The following is a 16,670-nucleotide window of genomic DNA, read 5'->3' as shown; positions in this document are numbered from 1 at the left end:
TCTTTTGTAATTTCTATTCATCAAAGAATTCTGAAAAAAGCATCATGGTTTCTACAAATCAGCATATTAAAATGATTTCTGAAGGATCATGTGACACTGAAGACTGGAGTAATCATGCTGAAAATTCAGCTTTGATCACAGGAATAAATTATATTTTAAAACATATTCAAACTATTTTTTAATTTGAAATTTTAATATTGAATATTAGTGTTTTTACTGTATTTTTAATCAAATGCAGCCTTGAGCATAAGACGCTGCTTTTAAAACATTTGAAAAATGAAGTGAAGTAGTGAACAAACTTGAGACATTTTTACATTATGAATATGTTTACAAATATTTTACCTCCTTTACAACCTCTGTTGGAGTAAATGCATCAAGGATTCGTAGAGGGGCTTCATTTGGGTGGAGATCCAATGAAAAATTCAGCTTGATTTTAATAGGTGAAAAACAATCAAAACAGCCCTGAAAGGAAGACACAGTTCTTCTCAGTCAGTATCATAAAAAAGAGTCATAGCTCTCAAATGATTTTTATATGAAATAATTTGCTGTTCAGTGAATACTGTCAATTATTCTTACAATTTGTAGTAGTACTGGGTTTAGGCTGAACATCTGTTCCAATTGTAACATGTTTTATTTTCTTAAAAACTGGACAAGTGGGGTAGGTAAAAAGAGCCAAAGAGAACCAACGCACCAAATATTTTAGGTTGATAACAGGTGGACACTCTACATCTGATGTCAAGCTGAAAGTGTTTTCTAAGAGATCTCTGCCGTCAACAGTGAGGCGCTTTTTGTTTACTCCAAAATCCAAGGCAATTTGGTACTTAATAGGAAGTTCAACTTAAAATAACAGAAAGTGAATATGGTTAAAATAATCATGAGGATTGTTTTGGATAAAAAATGTTTGTGAAAATCAGTTTTCACTGAACTGAAAGAGAATACTTACTTTGAAGCTTTTCATTAATCACTTCAAAGCATATGTGGAACATTATGTCAAACGTGCTGGATATTTCAATCATCTGTTGATTGAGAGGAATGACATCTGGAGTAATTATTATAGCTGGTTTGATAACAATAACAGGGATTGTGCTGTAAAAAAAAAAAAAGTATAAAAATGAAACAACGTCTATAGAGAAGGTTCCACCATCCATTAATGAAACAGAAAGTACTTTGAAGTGTAATATTAAAATAAAGTGTAAAAAATGGTTTGTCACTTTAAACAATATAACAAGATATTTTTTACTCACTCGAAAACAATCACCCCCCCTTGACTTCCAACAGCGATGGAGGACTTATTTGATGCCATAGCAGGTGCACCACTTACTGACAGACCAAAGTGCACAAGTTTCATTCCAAAATCTGAGGGTGAAATTTTCTAAGGAGGAAACAGCAAATTACATTAAAACACATATAATTTTACAACAATCAATTTCAAATAATAAAACATTATGTAAACACTACAAGAAAGTGTAAAGAATATATGCTGAAACGCACTTGTGAAAAGTTAAGTCCATGTTTGAATCCATTGTAAATGTAAATGCTTCCAGAGGAATCTGTTTCTAGAGGAGCGCCAACTGCTACATCATTGAACTTGTTCCCATCAATATCTCCTATAGAGGCAATGGCTGCACCAAACCTGGCGAAGGTCTGTCCTTCATCTCCCTTCAGCTCCCTGGACACGCTCTCAAACCTGTCTTGCTTTGGGATGATTAAAAATACCCCCATGAGATACAAATCATGTTAAACCCCTGTCCACATATATCCAAGAGCTGAAAGGAGAGTATGATCTTACCTGATTCAGTTTGTACACTAGCACTTTGCCTTCTTCTCCATTTAGATGAAAATGTGGTGCTCCGACTAATAGATAATCTGTGTATTCATCTTTATCAATGTCCAAGGCACAAAGAACCGATCCAAAGTAAGATCCAACCTATGATAATTATACATTACTTCATATATCATATCATATATAATTCATTAACAAACGCGTAAACTGGAGCTTGTAACTGACTGAGCGCCAAATAATCAATCATAAGAAAAAAAGAACTTTCCTAAAGTAATAAATGATTTAATTTAAATGTATTGTATAAAAACTTTTTAGAGGTTTTAAAAGATCACACTGACATTTTTTATTAAATATTTTACATTTTCTATGAATTCATGATATGCATACCATTTAAAGATTACTCGATTTATTTTGGTGGAAACTGGTCATCAAAAATGGTCTGGTCTCAAAAAAATGACGTATTACATAATCAATATGAAATATTGATTGATTGATTGAGTGCCAAAAGCTTAAAACAAACAGTCTGGTGTGTTAATATCAACAGTATTAACTACAAATACCTGATTTCCCTGGAGCACATACTTTTCAGAGCCGTTAAAAATAAATACCCCACCAGTCAAGTTATACCGTGGTGCACCAGATATGTAGAGTGTTGTACTGGGTTTTACTTTAGCAGAAGTGACACTGTAACCTGTGATTGGGAAGGAGATTCAACAAACATGAACCTGAGATGACTTTCAATTATTCAGATATATACATAAAAAAAAAAAAATCAGCTGCTTTCACAACATTTTATTTTAAAGATGTTTAAATTCTCACCCAAATAAATGTGACACCTCCTTAAAAACCCCTTCAAAAATCCAACCTTCACTCACCTAAATAGGAAAATTTGGGTCCATTATTAGAGTCATTCAAGAATTGCACAGTGTCACCAGATTGCAAAAAGAGTCCACCACTCCAGTCATAGGCTCCAACTGCTCCAAAAAGATAAGAATTCTACACAGAAAACAAAAACAAATGAATGTTATTAGTATGGGGCGCCGTTAAGGGGGGGAAAGTTAGGACGATTCTAAGGGCCCACGCACTTTTGGGGCCCCCAGAGATCTGTTTTATTAGTAGTGACAGTAGTAATAGTAATGTAATAGAAATGATAAATGTATCTACCAAAGAGTTACAAACAAAACTAAATTACGGCTTATTTCTGCATTTCCGGCAAAATTATCTCCCCCCATTCACTGCATGGTTTCGTCCCGTCCTACGTAGCCTAGAGTTACTGAGTGAGATCAGATGGTAAACTGTCAAATTAGAGATGTCTTAGAGTTCGAGGGAGGGGGCAAACTGAGCCGGACGATTTGGTCAGTCGTACTTTTAAAATCTACAAATTCACACTCTGATTACATAGAGCAGCAGCAGGAAGCGCCTGAGGTTGTCATGGCAACCAGATACACTGCACGCGAATTACGGCTGCGCTTCTATTTTGCCACACTAAATTTAGAAATAAACACATTGAAAATAATACACAATAAACATGTCTGTCAAAACAATCTCAAAGGTGGCTTTTATTAAGCAAATCCATGAGTGAATTACTCATCCATTGTTTAAAAAAAATACTTTATCTGGGTTTCCACAGGCAGGGTCACAATTATCTACAGTGTATGAAGCTAAAGGTTTTTGGGTTAAGGTTCATAATGTAGAACATTTTTAACATTGTATGCTGTATGTGCATAGGTAGCTAGCAAACAAGGAATACAGCTGTTAAGCTAATAGTCAGATACTACTGGAAATGCTGGTGTTATGGGGCATCCTATTTATTATTTTAGGATTTTTTTGTTTGCCCCAGTGAAGCATTTCTATTAATATAACTGATCAAGTAGTCAAACTCATTCTATATCAGCAGAATAGTGTGGCAAAGAAAGTCTATGTCAATAGAACAGGTTCTGAATTAATTATGTTACTGATACCTAATGGTCAAAGGCCATAGCAAAAGTAAGCTAATAGGTCAATATTATCAAATTGCAGACAAAGATTTTGAATTGCTAGGATGGCTTGTACACTATATTGCCAAAAGTATTGGGACTCCCCCTTCTAATTAACAGGTTTGACTACTTTAGTAATTTCCATGAGTACAAATCTTAATGTTTAAACAAATAAGGATATTCTAGGGAATTGTGTGCTTCTAATTTTACACCAATAGTTTGAACAGGACCCTTTTCTATTCTAACATGACAATGCCTAGGCAAGGTAAAAAAGAAAAGAAAAAAAGACTGATTCAGTCAGTGTGGAAGAACTTGACTGGTCTGCAGAAAGCCAAGTCCTAATCCCAGCTGAACACCTCTGGTGTGACTTTAAATGCAGACCTTCAGCCAAAAACTCATCACCAAACACCAATGAATTGTACATATGGGTACAGTCATTTTAGACACTTCCAAAACTGTGGCAACAAAGATAGAAATACAAAATGAATTATGTTTCCATTTTTGTTGCCACAGTTTTGGAAGTGCCTTTTTCTGTTCTAAAGAAGGGGGTGTCCTAATACTTTTGTCCATATGTATGTACAAGTCACTGGTGTTTGGTGAAGAGTTTTTGGCTCACGGTCTGAATTTAAAGTCACACCAGAGGTGTTCAGCTGGGATTAGGACTTGGCTTTATGCAGACCAGTCATGTTTTTAAAATGACTAAAGTAGTCAAACCTGTTCATTAGAAGGGGGTGTCCCAATACTTTGGGCAATATAGTGTATGTTTGGTGCGGTAGGGGGCCCAACCTCATATTCTTTCATAGGGCCCAAAATTGCTAGCAGCGCCCCTGAGTATAACAATGAATCAACTTGGGAAAAGTTGTTGCAAACATCCACACATTCTTAATAGTGATACGAAGATTAGTTTCTCAAATAAAAGGTATCAGAAACCAAAAATTCTACTTACATCCTGCATGAGATGGGTGCTGAATCCAGCTTCAGCAAGCTGGAACTGAAATCCTGCACCTTGCTGAGTGCCTGAGACACAAAGTGTTCAGATAATTGCATGAAAAACCAGTAGATGGCAACAAGTGTTTGTCTTCACGAGTGAGTCATTGATCATTCACTTAACAATTAATTAAAACACACTGACTCATTTGGGAACTAAATAACGTTAGGTTACTTATGTAAACCCGGTTCTCTGAGTTGAGAGAGGTGACTTGGTTGAGTGAGGTATCTCACTAAGGGAAATGCCTCTGGGCGTGACTGATCCTAAAAACACCAATTACACCACGTCTGTCAGTTGACAGACCAATCACGACAGCGATGCGGGAGTCCTGCCTCCCTAAATATATACCACTGCCGGTGGTCCCCACTTCATTCTCCGCATATCTCTTCTCCATGCACTGCAAGGAGGGAAGTGTGGTGAGATACCTCACTCATATTATCAGAGAACCGGGGTTACGTAAGTAACCTAAAGTTCCCTTTCAAACATTTGCTCAGTATCTCACTAAGGGATATAGACAACTCCCATATTGCAGATATGCTGTCCGAAGCAGTCATGTCAACCAACTCAGTGATGTGTGTAACATAAACACAACACCTGTAACTATTCTAAGAATAGAACAGGAATATACAGTATGTCAACAAAAAAACCCACGAACGAGTTAAAAACGTTTTTTTTACACACTTTGAACCAGTGCTTGAAGTGGAAAAAAAGAAGTGCCGGTACTCAACTCAAGTGAGGGTACAACTGATGGACACTTCGGGCTCCCATGATCTTTTGTGTAGATTCTTTGCATGATGACGGCGTCTCCGTGTGGGCACATGATGATGACGCAGAAGGGCACTTCAAGAAACAGTTGTTTGGTTCCCTACACCCTTCAACCCTTAGAAGCTGTCACTCCGGAGGGTAAACCCTTGAAGGGATTAGGGCATAAGGATGAGCCCTTCCGAATGGAATGCAGGGTAAGCTTGCATTCATTCACGTGATTGGTCGAGATGAGAGGTGATCTCGCCTGGGTAGTGTAATTTATATAGTGTCATTTCTAATCATATTATGGGAACATATAATCACCCAGACCCTGACGCTTTTGCTCTGAGTACCGGCAACATGTCAGAAGTGCCGGTACGCACAAAAAAGTGCAGGTACTCTAAAGGCTCTCACTCCGGAGGGTAAACCCTTGAAGGGATTAGGGCATAAGGATGAGCCCTTCCGAATGGAATGCAGGGTAAGCTTGCATACATTCACGTGATTGGTCGAGATGAGAGGTGATCTCGCCTGGGTAGTGTAATTTATATAGTGTCATTTCTAATCATATTATGGGAACATATAATCACCCAGACCCTGACGCTTTTGCTCTGAGTACCGGCAACATGTCAGAAGTGCCGGTACGCACAAAAAAGTGCAGGTACTCTAAAGGCTAAAATATAGAAGTGCTGGTACTGCGTACCGGTGCGTACCGGCCCACTTCAAGCACTGCTTAGGACGGAATGAGCCAGCGATGGCTCAGTGACATCCAGTCTATAAAATTGGACAAATGTGTGAGGCGATGTCCAACTTGTTGCTGCACAAATGTCCTGAACTGAAACGCCCTTAAATAGTGCCCATGAGGTGGCCATACCTCTGGTAGAATGAGCTCTTAGCCCTTCCAGAGGACAGAGACCCATGCTATTATAACCTACTATAATAGCTTCCACTACCCAGTGGGACAGGCGCTGACGTGAAATAGGTTTACCCTTATGAGAATCAGCCCAAGAAACAAATAACTGATTACTGTTCCTTAGTGCTTTCGTTCTGTCCACATAGTGATGCAACGCACGGACAGGGCACAGGCAATGTGGATGGAAAGCCAGTAAATCCACCTGTTTACAAGTGAGAGCTGACCTGCGCACCTTAGGCACAAACGCTGGATTAGTTTTGAGAGTTACTCTCGAGTAATCCATAGCGAACTGCATACAGGAGTTATGAACTGATAAAGCGTGAAGTTCACTAACCCGCTTCGCGGTCGAAAGAGCCAATAATAAAGCAGCCTTTAGCGAAAGGAGCTTTAATTCAATATTCTCTATAGGCTCAAAATGGGACTGAGATAGTGCATTAAGGACCACAGACAGATCCCACGGCGGAATCAGTGGCTTTGAAACCCTGTGCAAACGCCGCGCACCTCTCATAAACCTGCATACAAGCGGGTGTTGACCTATAGTATTTCTGTCAATCCCCACATGGCATGCAGAAATTGCGGCAAGATAAACCTTAACAGTTGAAAAGGCTCTGCCCTTATCCAAAAGTTTCTGCAGAAAACATAACATATTTGCGACAGAACAGAGAAAAGGGACGATCACTGCACCATCACTGAAATACACTCCACTTATGATCGTATGCAGAGCTCATTGAAGCTGCTCGTGCATTCTGAATAGTCTCAATCACCCTCACAGGCAAACCTGTAAGACTCAAGTTTAACCTCTCACGGGTCAGGCCCAAAGAGCCACATTTTCCGGGGCTGGGTGAAAAATCTCTCCGCGCGCTTGAACAGTTGAACAGATTCCCCCAGAAAATACCACCATCAGCCACAACTTCCCTGGCCATTTCGGGGTGATTAGTATAACTGAGTGACCACATTCCCTTACTCTTTTTAACCCTTTGACGCGTACGATCACACCGGTGTGATCAGTCTTGGCTGGTCCCTGAAGCGTACGATCACACCGGTGTGATCAGTCTTGGCTGGTCCCTGAAGCGTACGATCACACCGGTGTGATCAGTCTTGGCTGGTCCGTTGGTACGATCAGACTCAGTGGAGGAAACGCGTACAGTAGTGCGTTTGGCCACAGGTGCGCCAGAGCATCCACACCCACAGGCGTACCGTCTCTCGCCAGAGAGAAGAATAGAGGGCAATTAGTGTTTTCGTGCGAGGCGAAGAGATCTATGGCAGCTCAGCCGAACCTCTCCCACAACTGGCTCACTGCCTGAGGGTGGAAAGTCCATTCTCCATACAGAGGATTTCCTCTGGACAGGAGATCTGCCCCCACATTCATTATTCCCAGGACATGCATTGCCCGTAGTGAATGAAAATGCTTTGCGCCCCACACGATCAGTTTCTGTGCCAGACTGTGAAGCTGAGGGGAGCGTGTGCCTCCCATGATTTATGTATGCCACCGCCGTTGTGCTCTCTGATCTGATCAAAACGTGCTGGTTCTTTAGAACCTGCACAAAAAGTTTCAATGCCAGAAACACCATTAACAGAAACTTGGGGGGAGGGGGGGTTGGACATTCCCAGTTCCTCTATGTTAAGTACATCGAGCTTAGAGAAAAACCTTTAACAGGCACTCTGTGAAAGAAATGGTTTGTCCCAAAAACGGCACATCTCTGCAACACATGCTGGGACGGCTGGAATCAGCTGCATGGCTGGGGAAGTGCGCGACGTATATATAAATCATATAAATCACTCTCTGTGCCCTGGCCTTCCTTTTGTGATGGCCAGTCGATAGAGAGTTTAGCAGCTGCTCTCCTACATATTTCAATAAGGTCCAAGTCTCCCTGTATGGGGGAGGGAGACTCCCCAGTCGCACTGTTAGGCCTGGAAGAGAGATTAGAAGGGAGAATTGCATCCTCTTCATCTTCTTCTTATATGCCCCCACGGGCATATAATAATTGCTGTTAATATTATTCATCGTCTGTTTTATTACGTCTTATATTGATTTTTCCGTTCTGCTGGTTCGTCTGGTCAGAGGAGAACTAGCCCCCCGACTGAGCCTGGTTTCTCCCAAGGTTTTTTCTCCATTCTGTCTCCGATGGAGTTTTGGTTCCTTGCCGCTGTCGCCTCTGGCTTGCTTAGTTGGGGACACTTCATTTCCAGCGATATCGTTGACTTGATTGCAAAGATATTATTTAAACTGAGCTGGATGTTGACATCACTGAATTCAATGATGAACTGTCTTTAACTGAAAAATGAGTGTTTACTATTGTCATTTTGCATTATTGACACTATTTTCCTAATTAATGCTGTTCAGTTGCTTTGTCACAATCTGTATTGTTAAAAGCGCTATATAAATAAAGATGACTTGACTTGACTTCTTCTAAATCCTCTTCCAAAAGATGAGCGATCATCTCATCGTCTTCCTTCTCCTCTTTATCCCCCGCCAAGGGGTCTGATTCAAAGAGAAGGGGAAGTTCAGGAGAGATTTCGTCCATTAACTCTCCCCAGCTATACTGGGTTGGCTGAGCCGCTTCGTCTTTGTCCACAGGTGGCGCGGAAAAACTCAGATCCTCCTTATTCGCGGCCGCGACTCGCATTCTGCGCTCTAATACCCTTAACGGGAAAAGAGAGCAGAGCGGGCAGCACTCGGGATTAGCCAGCATGGCCTGTGCGTGTCTAACTCCCAGACACACAATGCATAGAGGATGAGAGTCTTTGGACGAAATCATAGTCCTGCAAGCGCACAGGCAAGAGGGATCTTTACCCTTAGCTGCGCTGCTAGATGGGTTCGCAGTCGCCATAACAGAGACGCTAATACAGAAATATTAATCTGACACACCACTTAACGTGGTGAAAAAAAAGAGCTGTAACGGCCCGAGATATGAAAATGAGAACTCGCCTCGACGCATTAGTTCCCACCAGAAAAGACAGCAGAAGAAAAATATTCACTTTGACAGTGAATATTCTCTCTGAAAAATAAGGAAAAAGTTCAGAGACGTACCTAAAAACACCGTCTCGTCAAGTGAACTGTTTAGCGGCCACTCCCTGCGAGGAACTGCTGAGGATAGCTTCCCAAAAGGATCTTCACGGGGAAGAGAACGAGAAAGAAGTGGGGACCACCGGCAGTGGTATAAATTTGTCGTGATTGGTCTGTCAACTGACAGATGTGGTGTAATTGGTGCTTCCAGGATCGGTTACGCCCAGAGGTGTTTCCCTTAGTGAGATACTGAGAGAATGTTTGAAAGAAAACTAGCTCTTTATGGAGGAGTCATTGAAACATTCACTTAACCGATTCCTTCAAGTACGCCGATTCATGCAGGAAAAAACCATCTATATGTGTTGATTGGAGATAAAATGCTTGATTCTACAATGGCTTTGTTTAGAACAATGTTTGTTGGCTACGTTCACACGGTCAGTTTTTGGGATTGACAACCGCATTTTCTTTACAGGTGTGAGTCTCGAAATGTCCCGTTCACACAGCAGCTTACAGTTGTGTTTAGAATACTGTCTGTATGAATGTGCAACGGGAGTCAAACCCTGAAACTTTCAGATGACACACAGCTCATTTCTCCGTCACTTTAAGTTACTGAAAACACACAAGAAAACACGCACCACACGGTAGACGTGTGTTTGTGCGGCAGAGCGACTCTCTCGCACTGTGACGTGACAGACACTAGTTGTCCAGTCCTGTTCCATTCACACAGCGCATGTTCCGAGAATGCGGTTGTGAGTCCTGAAAATTTACAGGTGTGAGTTCGGTTACAGAATGCGGTTGTCACACCCGTAAATAACCGAACTGTGTGTGAACATAACCATATTAATGACTCAAATACAGGACTGACAACCGTATTCTACTGCTGTGTGAATGTGGCCATACTCAGTTATTTACTTCTTGTTCTGTTGTATAAAACTGTTGTATAAAAACAGTATCACTCTGATTATCAGAAAGGCTTAATTTTACAAAGGTTGTTTATCTAGGCTACAGCAGCTCATCCAATCAGATTTTAGCATGCAAACGATCCACAAAACTGCCTTTCTCTATTACAGTGTAATGTTTACTGAAAACTTTCTTACCTTCAATTCCAATTAAACTTTGTTGCAGTGATGACAGAATGTCATCTAATGCAGCATAATTGGAAACATTGAAAAATTTGCCACGGTCTGCTATGTCCGTCATCTCTTGTATTGCTTTAGGTTTTTTCAGAATGCCGTCACCAACCTAAAGGTAACAGTGGTTATTGCAAGTGTATGGGTTTTATGATTTATTTGGTTAAACCATAATAAAATCCTTAACTATACAATAGCAAGCTATGAGTAATATAGATGATGTGAGTGTTTTAGTAGGACTCTAGATGTATCTACAAGACAAATTAAAATAAATGACTGTAATTTGTAACTCCAACAGATGATGTACATTTAAAAACTTCAAAATGTTATTTATTATCTAAAATGCTGTGGAAATAAGCAGTAAACAGGACACTTACTCCTATGGAATAGCGAGTGACACCTTTCATTTGTGGCATGTTCAAAACATCAGAAAGAATCATATTGTCTCCCAAAATTTCTCCGTCAGACAATACAATGATTATTTTTTTGGAGTCAATCTTTGATCCATTCTCAGGGATGAAAATATCTGTGCTGTAAACAACCAGTGAAACCAGTGAGATCATGACATTAACTTATCACCAACAAAAGTGCTCCATGTTAATCAAACACTTAAGGTGTAAAATGTCATATTTCATATCATAATCTGTAAACTCACAGGACATGATGGATGGCTGAGGCGGTCTTTGTGAGATTGTAAATTTGCTGTATTTCTTTGACCTTTTGCAAGGTTCTGGCCCCGTTGTCATTGTCTAGTAGTGAGAGCTCTGTCCTGATCTTACTACCATATTGCACTATTGCAAAGTTACACTGAAGAGAGAGGTTTTTTTTTTTAGTTTTTTTTTAAAGATAAAATACCTTTTAAATTGTCCTTAAAATGTGTCATAAAATACTTTAGTTTATACTTGCATCGAAACATGTGTTCCAAACATTAAACATGACATTGTAGATAAAGTCTTTGGCTCTCTGAAAGTCATCATGTTGAATGCTACCAGAGCCATCCAGCACAAAAGCAATCTCTGTCCCAGCATCTACAAAAGATCATCTGAAACATCAGTATATAAATAATGGCTTCATTGATTTATGCATCTGTAGTACAACACCATCAGTATGAAATAATAGCCTAAATGTGGATTTATTTCAAAGGCTGAACAAATATTAGTACCATCCTCATCCTCATCTTCATCTGTGTCACTATCCAGCTGGGCGTCTCTTCTCATCCTCCGTTTAACTTGTAGATATTGACAGAGATGCAAATTATAAATCGGATTCCTTAAATTAGTAACATTAAGGCAACAGTTTATTTCAATTTCAGATGTGCTCTCCAATATTTCTGAAGCATATTTTAATGGACTATGTGGTTTTAACTCCTCTCGTTTCAGATAAATTCTTATGAAAAGGTTTTTAATGAAGTGAGGCCATTTTCTTTTTATCAAAGATAAAAAAAAATTGTTTGTAGCTTATATCTTACATTTATTAAGAACGGCTTATTTATTTAACTTTTTCTATTTTCTTTTGTCTCTCACCATGAATATAGTCTTGGTAGATGGCATGACATTAAATTATAAACAAACTAACCTTCCTCAATTCTTCCACCTCGATAATGATTGTTGTTGTTGTTGTTGTTGAGTTTTTCATTTTCCATTTGGTTTGTAGCAGGAGACAGAAGTGCAGATTTTGATGGGAGTGGCACATTCACTGTGACAGAAGTAAATTTCAAATCTTCGTTATCTTCATTCAATACTTTATCTATCTTTATCTATAATATGTATAAATGTTTTACTCAAGTGTTAGCTGCACCCATAGGATGTACATTCTGTATTAATGAAAGCTACTGAATTTTAAACTTTAAAGCACCATTTTTTTTCATCATTGTCTCTTTATTTTATTGTATTTGTCCTGTTGTTTGTATTTTGTTTCTTTGTTCAAGGCATTAATTGTTGCTTTAGTGTTGAAGTTGAGCTATTAGCGGCAACTTGTATGGTTGCTTAAATAGTCTGAAAATAAATAGCTCAAAATGTTAGAGACTATATCCTAACTTTGAAAAAAAAATTAAATAAAATATACACATATTTCTACCTAACATTACGTGATTGCATTAATTTTTGACAATTCATTGCAACCTTGACAACAATCCCTTATTGAATCCATAATGTTCTCTTATAATGGCCTCTCTGATCAGGGTCTTTGAAATCATCCTAACCTTCCCCCCCGATGTTACATCAAGGGAATGTCCTTAAGCACTAGTCATAGCAATAACTTACATTCAGTTCTATACTTTTTAAAGAATGTCAAAAATGTACTTGGCTTTTTTGTGGCTTTTTAGTGTAGAACTACAAAATCTATCAAAAAATATATATCTACAAAAGATATAGAAATGATGGTTTGACATGACGTGACATGACGATGGTTTTTTCTTTGTATCTGTTGTACAACACCATCAGCATGACATAATGAATGTAATATTAATTTATTTTAAAGGCAAAACAAGATTAGTACCATCATAATCCTTATCTTTTGTGTCACTGTCTGGCTGGGCGTCTCTTCTCATCTTCTGTTGATCTTGTAGATATTGATAAAAATGTAGATTAGCAATCGGATTCTTTAAAACTAAGAATCTTTCAACTCTTTCAAACTAAGGTAACACATTTTTTTTTTCTCAGATGAGCTCACCTTGACCAGTCCTTGCACCTTGATAATGATTGTTGTTGTTGTTGTTGTTGTTGTTGACTGAGAAGAAAGAGATTTTGAAAGGTAAGGGTAGGATTTTATCTGCTTGAATCTGAAATACAGGTGCATCTCAATAAATTAGAATGTCGTGGAAAAGTTCATTTACGTATTTCAGTTATTCAACTCAAATTGTGAAACTTGTGTATTAAATAAATTCAATGCACACAGACTGAAGTAGTTTAAGAGAAATTATACATTTCTGTCTGTCACATATGTAAAGGGGAAACCACACTCTGTGGTTTTACTGTGAAAATGCTGTGCGACAGACTCAAAGTCTTGTGCAAACTGATTATAAACAGTTTAATTGTTTGGTATAGCTTTGTGCTCAACTTTTTGTAAGTATAATCAGGTTGAAAATAAAACAGTTGCCGGCCATATCTGACATCCTTGTATTTAAGGATCTTTATAAATACCATAATACGTTGTTCCTCTTCTGATGTCAGGCTAGATACTGATGCTACCGGTCTCAGGCCTTTAGGTTTTTCATCTTTAAAAGAGATATTGACATAATAAGACTTTTACAGTGAAAAGGTAATTGTGTAAATCAATGAGGACATTATGAAATTAACAAAGTAAAGTTCTGATTACTGAGAGTAATCATCAGTATGAAAAGACAAGGACAAATGTACCATCAGAATTTACTTCAATGCATTCATCCTTTAAGGTGCATCTGAAAAGTGCTCCATTTTTTGGGGAAGGAACAAAAACTCTAGAATAGGACAAATTAAGACAATTTTACTAAAATAGGTCAATAATGGTCTTTATGATGATCTTAAATAAAAAAGAATCTAATTGAATTTACTTAAAAAAAATAAAAAATAAAAAAATATAGCTAGAATTATATAAAACTCTAATATATGACCAACCCATCTGTTGATTGAATAATGGTTTGACCAAAGAGTGGATCATCTTTTTTGAAATGCTTCACAGGAGTTATTTGAATGTTGAACCCGGTCACACTCCATATGACTGTAACATACAAAATAATTCAGACCACATACTTTTATTTCATAGGGACAATGTAATAAGATTAATTGTGTTTTAATAATATTGTTTCTACATTTGCCCAGACATTTTCAGATTCAAATAAAGAACAGTTTAAATCATGACAACTCAAATAAATGTTATCATTAAATATAAACATTAACATCAACATTGTAAATAATTACATACCAATCATAAATAGCAGTCCTCTGTACATTTTGTGATTTTGATAAACTCCACGCTTTAAAAAAACATATCGGCACAGTGAGACAGAAAGCAGCTCATTGTGGTCTGACTGTTAACTGTTAACTCACTGCTGACTGTTAAACCCGCCCCCCTCGCACACTTCAGACACATCACTTTTTCTCTAAAGTGAAGTTGAATTTAAAATTATTAGCTTGTTATACAAAATGTTACAATTATTTTTATTGTTAAAGCTGTATGACCTTGGAAACAATATTAAGTGCATACGTGTTTGCCAACACTATCAGAATGTAACTAGAAACCAGAAACTTGGGCAGGATCAAAACAAGTGTTAGTAAAACCATATTAACTGCAGTTACAGTTAATATAGATCTTACTGTCCTAACACATGACACTGACAGTCGCACTGACAAGAAAGAGTCAGAATTATAAACTATAAAGACAGTGTTCCAATTTTAAAGTGGTTACAATTGAAATTGTCCACTCAAAGGAAACTCTGTGGTTGACTGGTTCTCATGGTGTGGTTCTTATACAGATCTGAAAATAAAGTATTTGACGAAGCTGGTATGTAGTCACTAAAATCTAATGAATCTGAAATTCAGTTTTTAAACAAAACAATGTATTTTCTAATTAGAAAACTGACCACTGAAGTGGCCAATTTTAGTAAAATGAGTGAGATGTCCATTAATTATCATCACTGGCATACAGGTATTCACTAGTTTTGCAAAAGGGCTTGTATCGTACCGCTGTTGTGTGAGACAATCTCATGCTGACTTTGTCACAGGATGTGGTGAACATGGAAACCTGCAACTCTTAAAGGGGTCATATGACGTTGCTAAAAATAAAATTATTTGGTGTATTTGGTGTAATGCAAAGTGTTTATGCTGTTTAAGGTTAAAAAAACACATTATTTTCCACATGTAAGAATCCACCTGCCAGCCCAAAACAGCGAAGGTTTAATGCATATTCGGTCTTTTACTTGCGCTTCTGAATTTATCAATTTTAGCCTAGCTCCGTGTTCAATCTGACTCCAATTTCAAGTGATCAGTTTTTAATTAGAAATATTGCCTAAATTTAATGATCACAAATATTGATTGTATATTAATTTAGATATTTGATTTTTCCGGACTCACTATACTTTCAATTATCTGTTCACTGGGGACCTAATGTCTCTTTTAAGTCTCACGTTGGCCTTACGTGGATCTTACGCTCACAAACTTGCCAGTCTGATGTTAGTCAGAGTGTGTAGGTAGACTTACATCAGTTTTTAATTAGAAATATTGCCTAAATTTAATGATCACAAATATTGATTGTATATTAATTTAGATATTTGATTTTTCCGGACTCACTATACTTTCAATTATCTGTTCACTGGGGACCTAATGTCTCTTTTAAGTCTCACGTTGGCCTTACGTGGATCTTACGCTCACAAACTTGCCAGTCTGATGTTAGTCAGAGTGTGTAGGTAGACTTACAGTGGGGAAAAAAAGTATTTAGTCAGCCACCAATTGTGCAAGTTCTCCCACTTAAAAAGATGAGAGAGGCCTGTAATTTTCATCATAAGTATACCTCAACTATGAGAGACAAAATGAGAAAAAAAATCCAGAAAATCACATTGTAGGATTTTTAAAGAATTTATTTGCAAATTATGGTGGAAAATAAGTATTTGGTCAATAACAAAATTTCATCTCAATACTTTGTTATATACCCTTTGTTGGCAATGACAGAGGTCAAACGTTTTCTGTAAGTCTTCACAAGGTTGTCACACACTGTTGCTGGTATTTTGGCCCATTCCTCCATGCAGATCTACTCTAGAGCAGTAATGTTTTGGGGCTGTCACTGGGCAACACGGATTTTCAACTCCCTCCAAAGATTTTCTATGAGGTTGAGATCTGGAGACTGGCTAGGCCACTCAAGGACCTTGAAATGCTTCTTACGAAGCCACTCCTTCATTGCCCGGGCGGTGTGTTTGGGATCATTGTCATGCTGAAAGACCCAGCCACGTTTCATCTTCAATGCCCTTGCTGATGGAAGGAGGTTTTCACTCAAAATCTCACGATACATGGCCCCATTCATTCTTTCGTTTACACAGATCAGTCGTCCTGGTCCCTTTGCAGAAAAACAGCCCCAAAGCATGATATTTCCACCCCCATGCTTCACAGTAGGTATGGTGTTCTTTGGATGCAACTCAGCATTCTTTCTCCTCAAGATGAGTTT

At 38.3% G+C, this 16,670-nt stretch overlaps 1 protein-coding gene across 1 annotated transcript; it reads right to left on the bottom strand.

Annotated features, from left to right (window-relative positions):
- Positions 1-327: 327 nt before the first annotated feature.
- LOC107582635 (integrin alpha-E-like) lies at positions 328-13,261 on the bottom strand. The gene is made up of 17 exons (XM_016268549.1): positions 13,209-13,261; positions 13,035-13,097; positions 12,114-12,233; positions 11,701-11,766; positions 11,445-11,566; positions 11,194-11,345; positions 10,916-11,069; positions 10,506-10,650; positions 4,706-4,776; positions 2,659-2,779; positions 2,344-2,474; positions 1,790-1,927; positions 1,492-1,695; positions 1,245-1,372; positions 944-1,086; positions 692-837; positions 328-462 (listed from the first exon to the last, which is right to left on the bottom strand). The coding sequence occupies exons 2-17, from the start codon at positions 13,084-13,086 to the stop codon at positions 328-330; spliced, it is 2,028 nt and encodes a 675-aa protein (XP_016124035.1). The 5' UTR covers positions 13,087-13,097; positions 13,209-13,261.
- Positions 13,262-16,670: the final 3,409 nt, after the last annotated feature.

Source organism: Sinocyclocheilus grahami, unplaced genomic scaffold, assembly GCF_001515645.1.
Source record: "Sinocyclocheilus grahami isolate Dianchi unplaced genomic scaffold, SAMN03320097.WGS_v1.1 scaffold46.1, whole genome shotgun sequence".
Taxonomy (NCBI): domain Eukaryota; kingdom Metazoa; phylum Chordata; class Actinopteri; order Cypriniformes; family Cyprinidae; genus Sinocyclocheilus; species Sinocyclocheilus grahami.
This window is presented reverse-complemented; position numbering and strand designations above follow the sequence as displayed.

Bases quoted from the DNA above. Each gene is read 5' to 3' on its own strand.
- LOC107582635 (XM_016268549.1), bottom strand. From the start codon at position 13,086: ATGAGAAGAGACGCCCAGCCAGACAGTGACACAAAAGATAAGGATTAT. The intron at 11,070-11,193 runs GTGAGTTTACAG...GGTTGTTTACAG, and splicing joins TCAGCCATCCATCATGTCCT to CACAGATATTTTCATCCCTG. The intron at 2,780-4,705 runs GTAAGTAGAATT...TTTTCTGTGTAG, and splicing joins GCACCCATCTCATGCAGGAT to AATTCTTATCTTTTTGGAGC.